Source organism: Podarcis tiliguerta (genome assembly GCF_965153285.1).
Source record: "Podarcis tiliguerta genome assembly, chromosome: 6".
Lineage (NCBI taxonomy): Eukaryota > Metazoa > Chordata > Lepidosauria > Squamata > Lacertidae > Podarcis > Podarcis tiliguerta.
The window spans coordinates 17,942,700-17,962,158 of NC_139539.1; the positions used below are offsets into that span (position 1 = coordinate 17,942,700).

The 19,459-nt window shown below is 46.9% G+C and overlaps 1 protein-coding gene across 7 annotated transcripts in view; it reads left to right on the forward strand.

Annotated features, from left to right (window-relative positions):
• Positions 1-512: 512 nt before the first annotated feature.
• The window catches only part of NFATC2 (nuclear factor of activated T cells 2), a gene marked incomplete at its 3' end in the record, with an annotated part of 139,613 nt that continues 120,666 nt past the window's right edge, over positions 513-19,459 (forward strand). For 2 of the 7 annotated variants that reach the window (XM_083446828.1, XM_083446826.1), the window contains exon 1: positions 17,702-18,182. In XM_083446828.1, coding sequence (XP_083302954.1) covers positions 18,050-18,182 — 133 coding nt within the window. In that variant the 5' untranslated portion in view covers positions 17,702-18,049. Of the gene's footprint in view, positions 812-17,701; positions 18,183-18,529; positions 18,635-19,459 lie in introns of those variants that run through there. The other 5 variants (XM_083446829.1, XM_083446830.1, XM_083446832.1 and 2 more) reach the window with 5 other exon arrangements.

The window sequence follows — 19,459 nt, forward strand, 5'->3', positions numbered from 1 at the left end:
TCGGCAGGATCAGATTCCACTGGAATTTTATTGGTGTTTTTTAAAAAATAAGCTGACAAGTTGATAGGTTTTCCTGCAGTGGTTATTATTATTATTATTATTATTATTATTATTATTTATTTAGTTATTTATTTTTTGAGACTGGGGGTTAAAGGTGCCGAGAGAGCAAGAAAACTCCTCGATCATCTTCTCTCTCTCCCTTCGTGCGCCCTCTTTCCCCCCTCTTCTTTCCCCCCTCTTCTCTCCGCTCAACAATCGGGCGCTTGTGCAGAGAGAGAGAGAGAGCGAGCGAAAGAGAGGAAAGCCACAGGGCCGCCTTTTGGCTCCGGCACAGGGAGACGTCATGGATTCCTGAGTGTGGAAGTTTGCAGGAAAGCCCTCCGTTTAGGAGATGGAGCCGCTCCAAGGGTTTCCATGGCGCTGGGCATAAACAGGAGGAAACAGTGAGGGAATCCCGTTATTTTACAGCATTCAACGACTATAAACACTCGGCGCAGGGAAGGAAGTGGCCTTTCCCTCTCGACTTACCCTCCTCTCGGGGCACGCAGAAGAAGCGCCCTCCGCGCGCTCCCAGGACCCACGCGCGGACCCTCCACGCGAAAGCGGCCGGCCAGCTGCAGCAGCAGGGCTGCCCGCTGCGCGCCTATGGTCTAGAGAAGAGCACCTACATCCATAAATATAAATATATATATATATCTTTGCTTCTTTCTCTCTCTCTCTGCATAGAATAGCTTTACAACCATCCAAATGCAGAGAGAAACGGCGTGCCGGCTGGTGCACTACCATCACATCATGAGGTCTGTGGATCAAGGTAGAGTCCTTGCATTTTTTTTATTTTTATTTTTAAATGGGGTGTTTGAAACTCTTTTCTTTCTCTTTCCTCCGCTTCTCTATCCCTGGCCTCGATTGTGCCGCTCGCGGCTGAGGAATCTCTCGCGCAAGCTTCGCTGGGACAGAGCGCGGCCAGCTGCTCGCTCGCTCCTGTTGCCGCTTCCCTGCTTGTTCTCCGGGCTACCTTCCTTTGGGCGCAGCGTTTCCCGAGGGAGCGAAGTCCCCTTGCAACCGGCGGAACTGAATTCCGCCGGGACAGGGGCTGTCAAAAAGCGCCATTGGTTTCCACGGGACATCCCAACAGGACCCGCTTCCGAACTTCTGGAGATGGTGATGTTCGAGGGAGAAAATAGGAAACAGGGCATTCCCGGGGTTTGGGGAAGTCAGGGTGAACCGCCACCTAACATCTGACATGCCCCTTTTTTGTGACTGGGAATGGTGACTCTAGTAAAGGGATGATTAATGGCGGGGGCTGTGCGAGAGCCAGCAGCGATATTCCTCCCCCCGCTTCACATTTCTCCTTGGAAGAAATTCGCTCTCTCCAATCTACGCTGAAAGAAATAGCCTTTCAACTCCATCCAGCCTCTTACAAACCCATCATCGTAGTCGGAGAAATTCGGGTTTGTAAACAGCCGGTCCGGTTTAACTCTTGATTCACCGTATTTAGAGGGTCAGGGGCCTTATCTATACATAATCTGAAATCGTCCACAATTTCAGGGTGGGGGTGGGGGAGCTATCGTATATGTATATGTATATGTATATGTATAGATATAGACGGATAGTTAATATATATATACATCTACTTACATAATATACGCGTGCTTTTATTAAATATAGATATTGCGCATCGCTTTGATATTTTTGATTATATAGCAGTACATTTTTTAAAAAAATATAAATGCGTGATATGTGTATGTCGACAGGAGGATGTTTTAAGATTAGCCAGAGGGCTCCTGTAAACCAGGCAATGTCAGATGCTCTTGGCCGTGTTTACTCAGAATAAAGCCCCCGCGCGTTCATTGGTGTTGCTTTCACGTAAGTGCACCTTTGCATTTTTACGCGGAAGTAAATTCCAGTCATTCCAGCGGCGTTTCCTCCCAAGTAAGCATGCTTCGGCTCGCAGTCCTGCGACTCCTTGCCCTCAGTGCCCCTTGCTTGCCTTAGAGGGCACCTACCGGTACCTACCGGATGCACAAACGCACCTTTATTCTTCCTGTTCCAGTTTTGCTCGTCCCACACCCAGCCAGGCTAGGCGGAGAAGCGGGCAGACGAAACATCCTGGCCTTCGACCGCGAAGGCTTCTCTTGGCCTTCATATTACCCTCCCCGTTTTATAGGAGAAGATGGCATCCCACCAACCCTCTCCCCTGTTTCCTGCCCCTGCGCCGCGCAGTCAGCCGGGGAAAGAGTTGGTGTCCAGACGGTGTCCAGTCCCGCGCGGCTTCGCCGGGGCGTCTGGGTCTCCGGGGCGCATGACGCACGAGAGAGGCAGCCATTGGGCGAAGTGGAACCGGCCGCGGCGGGAGGAGATCCCCGGCAGGCTGTCTGGGAGTTTGTGCCGGGAGTATGGAGCCTATGCTCGCGCTAGCTCACATTGCCTCCTCCACGTAGCGAGAGTTCAGGGGTTCCTAAGGGCAGGGGAGATTCAGCAGGCAGGCTGGATGTAGGCGTGATCGTGCTCCGCGTGAACGGCACCCGTGGCCAGAAAGAACTACTGTAAATTAAATTAGGTCTGCAATCAAAGCTAACCCCCTGCTGGAGCGCGGTGGGTTTTAGGACGGCGCTGGAAACATTTATTTATTGCATGTGCAGTATAGCCCACCTTTTCTTGGAAGGTGGCGTACATGGTTCTTTCCCCTTGCAGATTCATATAATCCGCACAACAACCTTGTGAGGTAGGTTGGGCTGGGAGACGGTGGCTGGCCCAAGGGTCACCCAGCGAGGTCCATGGTCGGATAGGGGATTTGAGCCCTGGTCTTTCCCAGGTCCTAGTCCAACACTCTAAATACTAGACCAGGCATAGGCAAACTCGGCCCTCCAGATGTTTTGGGACTACAACTCCCATCATCCCTCACCACTGGTCCTGTTAGCTAGGGAGGATGGGAATTGTAGTCCTAAAACATCTGGAAGGCTGAGTTTGCCTATGCCTGCACTAGACCATACTGTTAGGCAATTCAAGAAAAAAATAATGCCTGATCCGAACTTTGTAAACTTATCCCGAAATCCAAGTATCATTTGAGGTGTCCAGGCAATGAGGAATCCTTGGCTCCTGCAGGTGGTTGGGAAGCAGCAAACTCTGAACATTCTGGTTGCCACCCAGGATGACTATTCCTTTGTGTGCTTCCCTGTGTGCCAGGCACTGCCCAGTGGGTCTCTCAGATACTTAGAATAGGTGTGGGCAAACTGTGGCCCTGCAGGTGTTGTTGGACCCAACCAGCATGGCCAGTGGTCAGGAATGGTGGCATTTGGAAGGCCACAGTTTCCCCATCTGGCCGGGGATCAAAGCTGGGAGTCAAGGCAGAGATCAGGAATGAAGGAGTGATGGGTTTAAGGGAAGTCCGCGGCAGCTCAGCTGCAGCTGCATCAAGGTTAGAGAGCGTGATTTGTGGGAACAGCTCCAGTTCAAATGCATCAGCTGGAGTTTCCCCCCAGCATGGAGTCGCAAGGTGGCATGAAAAGCTGGTGGAGGTACTGCCAGCAGCATCTTGAGGGAGTGATTGACGCGAAAGGGGCTTTCATTCTCTCTCCTCAATGCCTGTGCTTGTGTTTCTCCCCCTGTCCACAGAGACCATCCCTAGACTCACAGTTGGGTAAGAAGAGTTGGTGTGGGGAAAAGGTTGGAAGAAAAGCAAACGGAGAGTTGTGAATTTGTGGGGAAGGTCTATACTTAGCTTAGTCCCTGGTTCAATGTCCAGCATCTTGAGGTAGGACTGGGAGAGAACACTGCCTGAAACCCTGGAAAGAGCTGCTGGCAGTCACTGTGGGCAATAGATCAAGGGTCTGGCTCACTTTAAGGCAGCTTGCCATGTCCTATGTTCTCCTATGACTGGGCAGAGCAGGCAGGCAAGGTCTCCCTTGTATGCACAAACAACCTGTCCCTTAAGCAGCACAGCAGTGCCTCTCCCACATTAAGCAATGCAGAATAACTGCTCCCTATTAGGCAAAATTGATCTGGACCTACTTTCCCATTTATCACAATGCTGATCAGAATGTTCACTTTTGCCCAGTTTTTAAAGGGTGGGGAAATGTTCTTCTCTTACACTTTTCAACCATTCTGCTTTTGAGCATGAAAGGTGTGACTAATCAAAAATACTTCGCCTTTATTAACCACAACAATTACATTTATATAGTTGCTGTTTTCTCACCCTAGTAAGCTATTTATTTAGTTTCAATGTACTGTCAGTCTATATGTTAAAAATCAAAAACACAATGTACAAGAAACACAGCTTAAATATAAAATCTAAAACCAGGAGAGGGGGCAGGGGACAGAGAATAGCATTGGTGCAACAGATCTAAAAAGTACTAAAATATTTAAGATGGAATTGCCTGGGGAAATAAAAAGGTCTTAGGTTGGCACAGAAAAAATAATAATGTAGGCACTAAACAGGCATCTCTGAAGAGGATGTGATGTTCCACAATTAAGCTACCCAAAATTCAAAAGGTCTGCCTTCCAAGTAGCCATTTCATTCAGCAGGGATACTTGGAAGATGATCTCAGAGTCCAGTATACATGGGAAGAGATAATCCTACAGGTAACCTGCCCCAAGCTGTCTTGAGCTTTGAAGGAAGGATGGCGAACCTATGGCCCTCCAGATGTTGTGGCAGCCTCAGCAAGCATGGCCAGGGATGGTGGAAGCTGCAATCCACCAACATCTGGAGGACCATATGTTCTCCATCCCTGCTTTAAAAGTTGATGCCAGGACTGGAGCTTTCAAAAAGGGTTGGACAAATTCATGCAGGACAAGAATTCTAGCCACGATGGCTATGCTCCACCATGCTGTCAGACACCATGCCTCTGAATACCAGCTGCTGGGAACTGCAGGGGGACAGAGTGCTGCTGCAACCATGTCCTGCTTGCAGTCTTCCTACAGGCATTTGGTTTGACTATATCAGCAATCTTGCAGTCCTTGCAGCTCTATGATATAATGCATCACAGTCATCAGATGAGAGGTTATCGTTCATAATTGGGTGTGTTAGCCTAATTGGATAAAAGGCATTCATGCACACACTGCACAACGGCAATTCACTAGTCATCACTGTTATTGCAGGTGATGTATTGCAGGTGACAAATAGAGGATGAGAGAAATATGCCTTGCCTGTTGGTTATGGCTGTGGTGAAACCTGAACCAAGGTCTTCCTGGCTTGTAGCTCATACTCAGCTCCCACTCTTCCCTGGCAATCCAGAAGTGTTGAAGCAGTTAAAAGACTGGCCTTCCAGATGTTGGACTCCAACTCCCATCAGCCTCAACCAACATGCTCAATGGGCAAAGATGAGGGGAGTTGTAGTTCATCAACAAATGGAGGGTCAAATGTTCCCCATCAGCATATTAAGTGGTATTATCTAGTTCAGGTTATGTTAAGTACTCTATGTTAAGTACCCTAACTCCACCTTCTCCATCCTGGTGCCTCCAGATGTTTGAACTACAACTCCCATCCCTGCCCATTGGCCACAGCAGCTGGGTCTGATGGGGGTTGGAGACACCAGGTCAGGAAGGCTGCTCTATCTACTTGTAAGGAAGTTCCACTGAGTTTATTGGGGCTTACTTCCAATGACTATTTGCAAAGAATTCTGGGCGCTGCAGTTTGTTGTGGCTACTGCAAATTGTAGCTCTGTTAAGGGAAAACTACAGTTCCCAGGATTCCTTGGGGGAAGCCATGTGCTTTAAACATGTGTTGGGTGTGCTATAAATGCTTGGTGTGGATCTGGTTAGAAGGTCATTATGTGCTCTGTGAAGTGAGGATTAGAATCTGCTTTGTTGATTCTGGATAGAGAAATGGTAGACAGTCTGGAGCATGCAGTATATGTATATGATAATTTCTGTGTGACCTTAAAAACCTTTGCATATGGGCGAATCCCATGGAAATCCTTCACATCAGGGGTGTCAACTTGAATAAAATATTGGGGGGGGGGGGCAGGTAAGCCTTGCCCTGCATAATGCACACTCTTTGAACGGCAATGCCTATTAACTTTGGGAGGGGACAGCCCCCTCAAATATTTTATTGGAGGGTCGGAGTGACCTCAGCCCCATGGAGTTGGCTCCTATGCCTCAAATACACCCAGTGCTTTTTTCGGGGGGGGGGACGGGGACGCAGGTGTACGCATACCCCTAAACATTTTGTGACACTAAGTTTGGTCTCATTGAGGAGCAGTATTTCAATATGAGTAGGAAAAAGAGTACCCCTAAGCATTATTTTTATGGAAAAAAGCACTGCACCAATGAACGCACGCAGTCCTTTAATATGGAGCCTAGAATATTGTGCTCATGAGAAGTCATATTGAAATGGAAAAGGATAAAAGATCCCTGAGTACTGAACTAATATTTTCTTCCTAGCGCGCGGTTTACGCATCGCTGCAGTAACGCTGCAGAGAGGCGTGTGGCTTGTTTCATCAGATGAAATAAGCTAGAGAGAGGCTTTCTGCAGCAGGCAGAAAAAAAGACAGTACCTCAGCCCCACCCTGGCTGCTAAAAATAACTGCTTCATTCTCTTCTACTTTCACCTCTTTGGATAAACGTCCCAGCCCTCGGCGGCCGAAACTAGCTCCGCAGTTCAGATGATTAAACTTGCACCCAAATGTTGTTGCCCAATCGTAAAACGCGGCCGCCTGAGGACAAGTCGGGATCCCTTACTGACAGAAGGGGGGAGAGGTCTGGATTCACCGCGGCAGACGGGAAAGCAGCCAAAGAAAAATCCCCTCCGCCCTCTCAACTATTGCTATAACCCTTTCAGGCACGCGGGACAGGTAAAAGTGAATGAAGCATCTCTCTCCCCCGCCCCCCACTCGACGCCCCGGCGCGCCTGGTTCATTCACAATGAATTGGGCGAGCGAATCCCCTCGGTTCTGTTCAGTAAGCAGATTTCAAACCCATCCAGTGCTTTTTGGCGAAATTCCACCTCTCCGCTGGTCGTCTCCACCCCAGCACGGAGAGCGGCCAACGGCTGGCAGAGGGAAGTATGTGGCGTGACTCGAAGGGGCGGGATCCCGCCGGAGCATCTGCGGGAGAAACTCTGGAAGTCCGCCGAGCTTTCCCGGAGTAGACTTTTTAAAGTTCCCTTAGCAGCAAGGAAGGATTAGCAGGGACGCTAAAGAAGGCAGCTTAGGGCAGTGTTGGGCTTCTTCCTGCATCTGTGGGCCACACAAGCTTTTACGTATTTATTACTTACTAGTTCGGGCTCCCTTTAACAAAAAACATGCAGCCTACTGCACAGAAAATAAATAGGTTAAATTAAAAAAAAGTAAAAAATTGAAATAAATTAAAAAATTAAAATAAAATTAAAAAGCAATGAAATGCAATACAGTGGAGAATAAGAAGTGGGCTAAAACAGATTTAACTCCGTGAAACAAATTTAAAGGCCTGGGAAAATATAAAAGGGGTTTGGCTCACACTAATAACAAATTAGTGACATACTTTAGAGTGTAATTCTGAGACACAGCTGAATTAGACTCTGTGAAATTGGATAATGGCTGAATGCTGGGTTTTATTAATTAGTTATTACATTAATACCCCACATTTCCTTCAAGGAGCTCACAGCAGTGTGTGTGGTTCTTCTCCTTCCAATTTGATCCTCACAACAACCCTGTGAGCTTGCAGATGGTAACTGGCCCAAAGGCACCCAGTACTCTATTATTGCACCAGACTGGGAGAAGAAGTGATAAATCCACATTTGTCGCCTGCATTTTTACAATTTAACGAATTGATTTGTGAATTCTGTTCAAGTCGTATGAGTTGTGCCAATGTGAGTGTGTCTGTGGCTGATTCATGCATTCCTTGGTGAGATTTTATGCATGTTTGCTCAGAAGTAAATGTCACAGGTTTTTAGTAGACTTCCAGAGCAACCTAACCTACTCGCCCCTTATGCCAGTCTGTGTGGGGGTGAGGTGGGGTTTGGATTGATCTGAGGTGTCTCATCTTATTGGCTCTGATGGCTGAACTGGCCTCCCAGGTCACTCCATGGGTGTGGAACCTCTGCCTTCCCACACCAAGCATGCAGGCAAGCCGAAGACCCACTGGCAATATTCCCACCAGTAGAAAGCCCCAAAACAGAGTTCCAAGGGCAAGGAGAGGGCCTGTCGAGGCTTGATCATTGCACCAGCCTGGAGCTGGTGCAGGTATTAGGTCCAATCATCCTGCCTGCACTTCTGCTGCTGTTGCTGCTGCCATGAGAAACCAGGAGATGGAGCGGATTTAGGAGTACTTCCTAATTCCCAAATAAGTGTGCATAGGATTGCAGCCCAGCTTCCCCAAGAGTAATTTGTAATTTCCCCCTCACTAGAGATGAACAGCTGAGTTGGTCAAGCTCAAATGGTGACTGGGAAAATATGAGGATGTTTTTATATGTATAGTTTTTTTAAAAAATCCAAAAGGGATATCCTTGTTAGTTCATCACAGCAGAAATAACAAAGAAGGCATCTGAGAAAGTGGGCTCTGGGACACAGACGCTTATGCCACTATCGATGCCAGGCCACTCTAAGGGTATTTTGTGCCCTGGGTGAACTCTTGAGTGACCATCTCCCTCTTCAGTTTGGAACAATTGTTATGTTCATTCCAGAACAATTAGGCTGGGCCTCATTAGCTGCCTTGCCCACAACCCCTTGAACATGGGAATGGAGTAAAGTGAGAAGGGGAGGACACACACACACACACACACACACACACACACACACACACACACACACCCCTGGTCTGCCACTTCAGACTTTGTCCTGTTTCTCTTTCCCACAGAAGTAAAAAAAGGTAAAGGTAAAGGACCCCTGGACAGTTAAGTCCAGTCAAAGGGGACTATGGGGTTGCAGCCCTCAGCTCACTTTACAGGCTGAGGGAGCCAGTGTTTATCCACAGACAGCTTTCTGGGTCATGTGGCCAGCAGGACTAAACTGCTACTGGTGCAGCAGAGCACCGTGACGGAAACCAGAACGCACGGAAATGCCGTTTACCTTCCCGCCACAGCAGTACCTATTTATCTACTTGCACTGGCATGCTTTCAAACTGCTAGGTTGGCAGAAGCTGAGACAGAGCAACGGGAGCTCACCCCGTCATGGTGATTCAAACCACTGACCTTTTGATTGGGAAGCCCTAGAGGCTCAGTGGTTTAGACCACAGCACCACCCAGTATTTGGGATGGAGTCAGTGCAAGGTGCTGGTATTTGGTCCTGTGTGACTGCATTGGGTAGTGTGTTTGTATTGTTGGTTGTCAATGAAAGGCTGGTTATCCACATGCAGGGGGCACTGCGAGACAGATGCTGAGTCTGTCCCTAGTGGCGGACCTTGGTGTCTCAGTTTTCAGTGGCTCCCTGTGCAATGCCAAAATCCGGTGCTGCCCTGCCTCTCACCTTCCATTGGAGTAATAGTGGCAGTGGATGCAGACTGGCAACTTCCAGTGGATGCAGACTGGCAACAGCTCAGGGTGCAGTGCATTCAACTCTCCCATCCCACCACAATGAAGTGAAGAGAAGAGCTGGAGCTGGTCCTGGTTCAGGCAAGCCAGCATGAGGGATGGTCTCCCTCCCTATGGGGTGACTCACAAACCCCCCTCAAAGAAACTGCTGGGCTGGCCAGGCTGAGACCATCAGCTGCGGTCACCTAAGCAGACAAAAGCAAGTCTTGCTGAGTTCCAGAGGCTTCACAGTGCAATCACTCTAGTGATCTGTCCGTTTCACATCAACAGTAAAAAGGCAGGATTTGTCCCCTCCACTTAGCCCTCTGGGAGGCTGTAGCTCTAAGTATCCTTTATCTGGAAAGGACCATTGGCAAGGGAATAATGGAGTTATTTCTGAATAGACAAGCGCAAGTCTGTCATGTGTCTCTCATAAGAGTCAATGGTGCCAGACTTTCTCCACTGAAGGGAAAGCAAAGAAAGGGGTGCAAGATTTAATAGGAAATCTGCTTCCCACCCATCACAATTCCAAGCCTTGACAACGGGAGGTCTGTTGCTGTTAGCAGAGAAGTTTCTCAAGTTCTCCAAGTGGCTTGCCCTCGAGAGATTTCGGACCACAACTCCTGTCAGCCCTAGGGATCCCCACCCATTGCCTCTGCTCTTTGGGGCTGATGGAAGCTGTAGCCCCAGAGCATTTTGGGATGGTGCCATCTTGGGGAACACTGAACACCTCCTCCTCAGCACCAGCCTCTTTGGCTCTGACAAGATCTCTGAAGCTGGAGCTGCTATTCTTCCTGCCTTTAAAATTTTGCCACCCAATTATTATTTTTTGCCATCCAAGGTAACCACCTAGTTCACCTAGTGGTTGAACTGGCTCTGTTGTTGTTGTTTAGTTGTGTCCGACTCTTCGTGACCCCATGGGCCAGAGCACACCAGGCACTCCTGTCTTCCACTGCCTCCCGCAGTTTGGTCAAACTCATGCTGGTAGCTTCGAGAACACTGTCCAACCATCTCATCCTCTGTCGTCCCCTTCTCCTTGTGCCCTCCATCTTTCCCAACATCAGGGTCTTTTCCAGGGAGTCTTATCTTCTCATGAGGTGGCCAAAGTATTGGAGCCTCAGCTTCAGGATCTGTCCTTCCAGTGAGCACTCAGGGCTGATTTCCTTCAGAATGGATAGGTTTGATCTTCTTGCAGTCCATGGGACTCTCAAGAGTCTCCTCCAGCACCATAATTCAAAAGCATCAATTCTTTGGCGATCAGCCTTCTTTATGGTCCAGCTCTCACTTCCATACATCACTACTGGAAAAACCATAACTTTAACCATACGGACCTTTGTTGGCAAGGTGAACTGACTCTAGTCACCATAAATAGGTAAGGGAGAAATCTAACCCCCAGGCCAGCACCAAGGAGATTTGCATTGCTCTGCTAGTCTTTAATGTGTCACAACACTGCCTTTTTTCTTTCTTTCAAAGATACCCAAAGGAGGCCTACACTTAAAGAGAATGATAAATAAATGCACATCAATAAAGCATTACAGTTCATGTCAGTGGGGCTCACGTCCAAGAGGGTGAATTGTTGTCCTAAAAATGCTTAATGTTGGATATCTCAAGCTGCAATTCGTTGGCAAAGTCTTAGCAAAAAAAATCACATTCGAGAGACAAACGGAGTTGAGCAAACTTTCTTGCTCAACTAAAATAATTTCGTCACTCGCCTCTTTGGAGAACTGGCTTGGGATAATAATATCTTCGGAAGTCTTCCCCACTATTTGGCTTAATATATACTTTTTATTATGATATGTACATTCCATTGGTTTTCAAGGCTGCCTTCAGCATTTTTAATGGGAACATGGAGATTATGAGTAATTTTTCCATTGGCTTTTCTTACCCAAACCACACTGTGCCTTAGATTGGGAGAAATATCTGTGACTCAGACCGACCCCCAAATTGATTTTTTAAAAAAAAAGATGGACTTGAAATAAGATGCTTTTGCTATATGTCTATGTTCCTTCAATGTGTGTGTTTTGCTTTCACCAGTATATAATTATAATGGGCTTCCCTCTTGGCTGGAAACCGTGATGTGCCATTATCTGATTGTACGCATATTCTCTCCAAACTCTTAGTTATGCCAGGTTTCTGTATCAGCGGAAACTCTCTGCATTATAGGAGCCAACAATAAAATAGGTGAGGGGCCTGCCCCCCCCCCAGTTAATGGGTATTATCATTCAAATGATGTTTGTGCACTGTGTTATGTGATTGATTTTTAAGGGTGGAGCTTACCTGCCTCTCCCCGCTCAATATTTTATTCAAGTTGGCACCCCTGCTCTGCAAGGTATATTCTTCCAAATCCAAGACCATCCGAGGCCTCATTCAGGGCCTGGTATCCTTTGGCCCTCTGTCCCTGGCTATTGACCATGCTGGCTGGGTTGAGTCCAACATCATCTCAAGGGCTGCAGTCCCTGGCATAATTCATACAGGATAAGAGTGGCACGGTTGCAGCCTGAAAATGGTGCCACAGTGATGTCATGCCTCATGGGAAGTTGTCGTCTGGTTGTTTGGCCATCTCTGTCAGGCCAATGTTATCTTACCTGCTTTCCATTTTCAGACAGAAATCACTCTGGTGGATGTTGCAACCTATAAAGAAAGGTAATATCAGAGGTTGGCATTATCAGGCCCCTGCCAAGGCTCACCCAAGCCACAATAAGCTAAAGGGACCCCTGACCATTAGGTCCAGTTGTGGCCGACTCTGGGGTTGCGGCACTCATCTCGCTTTACTGGCCAAGGGAGCCGACGTACAGCTTCCGGGTCATGTGGCCAGCATGACTAAGCCACTTCTGGCGAATCAGAGCAGCACGCGGAAACGCCGTTTACCTTCCTGCTGGAGCAGTACCTATTTATCTACTTGCACTTTGACGTGCTTTCAGACTGCTAGGTGGGCAGGAGCTGGGACCGAGCAACGGGAGCTCACCCCGTCACGGGGATTCGAACCGCCGATCTTCTGATTGGCAAGTCCTAGGCTCTGTGGTTTAACTCACAGCACCACCTGCGTCCCTACAATAGACTTGCTGCTAATCTCTGGAGCCAACTTTTGCAGTTTCTCCTCTTCCTTGTTGCTGCAGGTTCACCTGCCATCTCTAAGTGGCCAAGCAGTGAGGAGAGCAACAGATGGCTCAGGAAGTTTTGCATGCCTGGTCTCCTCCCTCTGGAAAATGGTGGATGTCGGCCACTCAGGGAGGGGGGCACTCAGCACCACTTGTCCAATGGCCCTTAAAACCTGGAACTGGCACTGAAAAACCAGCTCCTAAAATCTGATTAATGAGAACTGGGGTCAGAGGGCCATTAAGTTCAACCCCCACTGCTCCAGGGTACTATTTTCCACACAGCATGCCTCATATAAAGTTAACCCAGACCACCATGCAGAGAGCAGGTAATTCTGAGTGACTCAAGCAAGTGAGCCAAACCACAAAGGAAGTGTCACGGAGTCACTAGCCAATAGGTGTCAACTTAATTGTAATCCTTCGTATGGCAGTCAGCCTCAATTAATGGATTGCATTTTAGTATGATGAAATCAACTCAGCCATTTTGTGCACTGAGTATTTAGTTTGTTTCTCTTGTGTGATGGGAGGTAATAATAATAATAATAATAATAATAATAATAATAATAATAATATTTGCCAGACTTGATAAAAAACTAAAACTCACCACTAGAGGGCACATTCAAACAAAATATTCAAAATTATTGTATCACATGATTATCAGTTCAAAATGTGATAATTAGATATATGATTATGAGTGTGCAAACATAATTTTTATTAATTTACCTCCTAAGGAGCTATTATTGGGGTGTAACTATTCAGTGAATAGAAACTGGAGTCTTTTTCTTCATTGGTGATGGAAATATTGATGGAGTGCTAAGTATTATATTGAAAGTATTCTGAACATAAACAATTATTTATTGTTATTTCTTTGTTATATCGCAGCCTTCTTTGAAGGAATTCATGTCAGTTTATATAACTCTCACCCACCTTGTGAGACACGTTAGGCTGAGTGATGGACGCTGGTTCAAGGTCACTCACATCTTCATGACTGGGTAGTGATTTGAACCAGCATCTTCCCATTCCTGGGCTGTGTAGACACTATGCCTTTAAAGCACATTCAGAGCACAATCTTTCTCTCAAAGAACTCTGGGCAAGGTAGTTCTCCTCTCACAGAATTATATTTCCCAGCATTGCTTAACAAACTACAGTGCCCAGAATTCTTTGAAGGAAAGAAGGTGCTTTGAATGAGCTTCAACGGTTTAGTGTGTGCACAGTCATGCTCTGACACTGACCTCTTCACCATGCTGGGTCTCAAGGAAATGTTTACATGCTTCATAACCAATCCTCTATCCTTAGTGTGTAATAGTGGAAGAAAACCAGCACTAATTTTGACCCACTGGCTTTGCACACATCAAAAAGTGTATTGGTGAACATGAAAGGCAATTATTGCTTAGTAATCAAAATGCTTTCCTTGTACCTCAGTATTGTCTCATCTAAGGGATTCTTTTGATACTCATGCATGACGTAGTGCTCAAAATAGCATTGTGGGTGTTTAAAGTTGTGTGCATGGTTAATTCTGCATGAAATGAAGGAACTGCCTTTTAAAATATTTGAATATTTAACCTGATCATATCAGCGGGCCCATCTTTCTCCATCATAAAGGTGTACCTATATTACCTATCTTCAGTTATCATTTCTGTAGGGAATCTTAGCACCTGAGATCATATTCTAGCTTGGGGCTACATCCTAGGAAGCGTTGGGTGTGGTTTTGCTAAGTAGACAAGCACATTAAAAAAAAATTATATGCATGAAAATCAGTATGATTCATCATTATAAAGATACGAGAATGTTTACGAGCTAGTTTAAGTGCCTCTTGTGAAAAAGCCAGCAAACATGACTTAAGTCTAGTCTGTTTGCTGTCAGCATCTTCTTCCTCAATTCACATCACCCTTTACAGAGCAAAAATAAGGACAGGCCCTTGAACCCAAAGACCTTGCAATCTGAATATTGGCAGTGGGTCAGAGGGCAGCAATAGAGAGCAGTGACAAACAGGAGGAAAAGGAACAAGGGCTGGCTGAGGATTATAGTGTTTTGCTGCTGTGGTACATGCTTGGCTCTAAGACATCTAGGGTTCCTCCATGCACTTGTCATGGTGGAACCATAGACATGCATCTAACCATCCATACATGCATACGTTTTAAGACTGCTGTGAAAATGAATGTGTCTTTTTTAAAAAAGCCACAAGTAAGCTCAGAAGTCCTACCGCTAAAGTTTTATAGCCGCAGTCAAAACATGATTGTGTATGGAAGTACAGTAAGTGTGAAAGCACTATAAACGTTGGCTCATTCTGTTGCTGTACTTTGTTCCATTTCATTTTTACGATGCTGATTATGGGAGGCCATCCACAAATGTCATACAAATTATAGAGGGCTAGATTATTGCTGACTGAAAGCCCTGGGATTTAAAAACACTTAAGATATTTAAGTGTGTGAATTGTCACTGTAAGATGGGCAGCCTTGTCATATTGTCCTTCAAGAGAGCTCATGCTGTGACAAATTGTGGCCTAGGCTGGTTCCTGCCCCCGCCCTTGCCCACGTTTTCTGGTTCAGTGTTTGATGCGATAGTCAAATAAAATTCTGGAAGGAACCCTTTCCCTTAAATCAATTCAAAGGCTTTTAAGAGGGACACAGGTGGCGCTGTGGGTTAAACCACAGAGCCTAGGACTTGCCGAATCCCCGCGATGGGGTGAGCTCCCGTTGCTCGGTCCCTGATTCTGCCAACCTAGCAGTTCGAAAGCATGTCAAAGTGCAAGTAGATAAATAGGTACCGCTCCAGCAGGAAGGTAAACGGCATTTCCATGCGCTGCCCTTGTTCGCCAGAAGCGCTTAGTCATGCTGGCCACATGACCCGGAACCTGTACACCGGCTCCCTCGGCCAATAAAGCGAGATGAGTGCCGCAACCCCAGAGTCAGTCACGACTGGACCTAATGGTCAGGGGTCCCTAAGGCTTTTTAAAAAAATGTAGCAGCTTTCTCCAGTCTCTTTTATACCAATATCAAGTCCTCTCTTGGTTCTCTGATGCCCTCTGGTCATAATTTCCTCTCGTCTGGTCAACTGGACTGTACAGGCCACTCTAGGATTTGGTGACAGTACACTTGAAATAACTGAAATGGCATGCCATTTGTCTGTGATCATAGAATTGTAAAATTGGAAGGGACTCTGAGGAACTCTTTCCTGAGGATAATTTTATTGTTGTTGTTGTTGTTATTGTTATTAGTCCCTTTTTTCCAGGAAAAAAAAACTCGAAGTGACCTAGAAAAAAAGTTATAAACAAGTGTAAAATCAGGGGGAAAACCAACCCAAACCACACCAGTTTTGGCCGTTAAAACCTAAGGTACTTGAGGTATTGGGGTCCTCAGCTGCACAAGTCTTTACAGGTCAAAACCAGCACTTTGAATTGGGCCCAGATGCCAAGCCTTAGATCATGCACAGCAGATCACCACGTCTTCCCAGCATCCTTTGTAATGTTGCAAGGGATTCTGGGAGCACATCTGGAATCACTCATTCTGCCTTTCTAGTACTTCTGTACCTAATTTCACATACAGATAGGCATGTGTAAGGCACACTGAGCCTGATTTACTCATAAAGGCAGCTTATAAAGAGTTTAAATAAATAAATGCATTAATATGCATGCTCTCATCTCCCATGTTTGTGTAAAGACATGGGGTGGTGTTTGAAGGCTGTTCTATAATGGTCGATATTTGATTTTTTGACAATTTGAGGATATTATTTGATTGTGTTGGCACAACACACTGTCACACTAAGGCCAACTTTTTAAAATACAGCCTCGCATCCCTCGAAAATCCATTCCCACGGCTATACGTCTCCTTCCCATGTTTACCAGTCGTCCCCACTACCAGCACATACAAAGAAATTAAGGAAAAAATACAGCCACAGGCTAAACATGGCTCCTGTGCCATTTAGCAGCTGCATGGCAGGAACCAACCTCCACACAAGGAAAAACTTCACCTGATGGATTTATGCATCTCCAAAGGGCAAGGTGGGTGGCAATTCGACAGACGTGGGTGGCCAAACGAAAAGGAAAAGACAGGGCTCCTGCAGCTTTAATAGTTGTGTAGAAGGTGGGATGTTGCCCAGTCTTGGCCCTGCAAAAGTGTCTGAGCCCTGCCTTCTGTGTCTAAACACCCTATGCTAGCCTTAATAGTGCACGCCACCAACGACTGCATGCTCTGCACTTTTTTAAAGTATATTTTGGAGCACAAATCAAAGTGTTGGTGCTGACCTTTAAAGCCCCAAACGCCTCTATATACCTGAAGGAGCATCTCCACGCCCGTTGTTCAGCCTGGACCGTGAGGTCCAACTCCAAGGGTCTTCTGGCGGTTCCCTCCCTGCGAGAAGTGAGGTTACAGGGAACCAGGCTGAGGGCCTTTTTGGTGGTGGCACCAACCCTTTGGAACATGCTCCCATCAGATGTCAAGGAGATAAGTGGCATACAACCTTCAGAAGACATCTGAATGTATAGGGAAGTTTTTAATGTTTCATGTTTTGCTATATAAGTTGAAAGCCGCCCAGAGTGGCTGGGGCAACCAAGTCATATGGGTGGGGTACAAATAAAAAATAACAAAAACAATTAATGCAACCTCTTTCCCTCTGATTCAGTTCTCTACCCTCCACCCCCATTTCTCAGACCATCCTTCTCCAACCTGCTGCCCTGAAGATGTTTCGGACTACAGTGGTACCTCGGGTTAAGTACTTAATTTGTTCCGGAGCTCCGTTCTTAACCAGAAACTGTTCTTAATCTGAAGCACCACTTTAGCTAATGGGGCCTCCTGCTGCCGCTGCGCCGGCGGATCACGATTTCTGTTCTCATCCTGAAGCAAAGTTCTTAACCTGAAGCACTATTTCTGGGTTAGCGGAGTCTGTAACCTGAAGCGTCTGTAACCTGAAGCATATGTAACCCAAGGTACCACTGTACAACTGCCATCGTGGCCTTGCCTGATGGCTGGCTGGGGCTGGCCGCGGAACTTGCGCTGCCGAGCATCCTCAGGGCACCAGGTTGGGGACAGCTGCCGACCTCCGCTCGAGGCTGGGGCGGCGGCTGCCTGCGCTCCTCCCGCCGCCGCCGCCCCCTCGCCGGCTGGAGGCCGGTCCCGCCTCCCGGGCGCAGGTGGCCGCTGCGAGCAGGAAGTCCCTACTGTGCATCTCGCCGCCTTTGCGCTCTCGGTGTGCAGCGGCCGCGGCGCGCCAGGGGCCAGGAGCCGAGCTAGGGCGGGCCGGTGGTGGCTTCCCCGTTCGCCTTGCGAGTGCATCTTCGCTCACACGAGACCCGGGGCAGGAAGCTCGAAACTCGCTCCTGAGAGAGTCAAACGGGCCGAGCGGGTGGGAAATCCCAGACGCGTAAAGAGAACCTCGGACTCCACTGAGAAAGGGCTTTGCATTTGGGGAAGGGAGGCGCGGGACGCGTGGGATTTTTCATTTCATTTTATTGTAGAGGGGAAAGCGAGAGTTTCCTTTCCCGCTTTCCTTTGGCCCCCTTTTCACAATAAAGAGGCCACCGACAGATCTCCTGATGGCTTCCGGTCCAAAAAGTTCCGAGCCGAACTCCCAGCCCGGAGACCCCGCTCCGAATCCCAACATCAGCCCTCAGGAAGAGCTGGACTTCTCCATTTTATTTGATTATGACTACACGAACCCGATAGCAGGTTTGTGGCTTCTCGCCTCTGTTCTTTATTTCATTTCATTAAGTCCTCCTCCCCTCAAAAGACCTTTTTGCGGCTGCGATGGATGCTACCTTAGTGAATTCATGGCTCCAAATGGGCAGGAATAGCGCTACCTGCTATCATGGGCGGGTGCCTGGAATAAAACAATGTTTTTTTGGCACTTGGTCAGGGAACTGTCTGTATCTGTGAGAGAGGAAAGCTGTACTGCGCCGCACAGGAAAGAGTTGTTTTCTCCAGTTAGCACTAAAGAGGGCGACAGGGAAGCGTTAGGATGTTGGCTGGAGTCGGATGGGAATCACTTGTGGCAATGGAAGTTTTACCTTTCTGCCACCAGCCTTCTTCTGTGGCTACATTTTTCTTCATTTCTCCAAAGGGATGAATGATTCGAAGTTCTAATTGCGCAGGTTCTTATAAGGATGAGCAACGCGCTAGGGGTGTGTGCGTGCCGCAGAAGTTTTAAGTAACTATGAAAATAAACAATAAAATATACTGTCACAGCACTGCAGCAGATCAGAGGGCTGTTCTCTGCCCAAGTATTTAACTGTATTGGTATATAATGTGATTGTCTTTCAGCTTGTGGATATCATAGTTTAATGGCACCTGTCAGTTGTAATGTAGTTATTAGGACTGTTACAATATAAAGTACAGACCCATAGTGAGCGATGCTGATTAGTCTGTAGAAATGGCAACAGTGCATACATTATTATTAGACCATGGCTTCCGTTGTTGTTATTTAAATTTAGCTTGCTTTATGGTGTGGATTGAGTAGCTAAATGACAGGGCTGTACTGCTTTGTACAAAAGCACATGCAATTTAACATGTTATGCGTGTAAGAAGATGTCATGGATACTCAGATAACGTCTGTGCTAGGGTTATTTATTTATGTTTTTGGCGGTTCTTATTTTTTATCTCTAAGCTGCCTTGAGTCCCATCAGGGAACAAAGCAGGGTATAAATAAATAAATATAGAACAACAACAATAATCATACACGTTCTCCAAACAATTGGATGTCAGAAAATGCCCACATCATTCCCACGTTTTGTGTCATCCAAGGTAAATATTGCCCACACACTTTTCAGTCCTCTGAGAACTGTATTCTGCCTCCAGTGTGAAAGCATGCTAAACATGCATGGCCCATGTGTTTCCTTCCTTCATGGTACATCTATGTTTGAAAAAATGTCCTATGTGAAATAGTACTGTGGGTACTTTTAAAGAATGTTAGAATCCAGTATCTGGCATGGAGCTTGCCTGCTGATGCA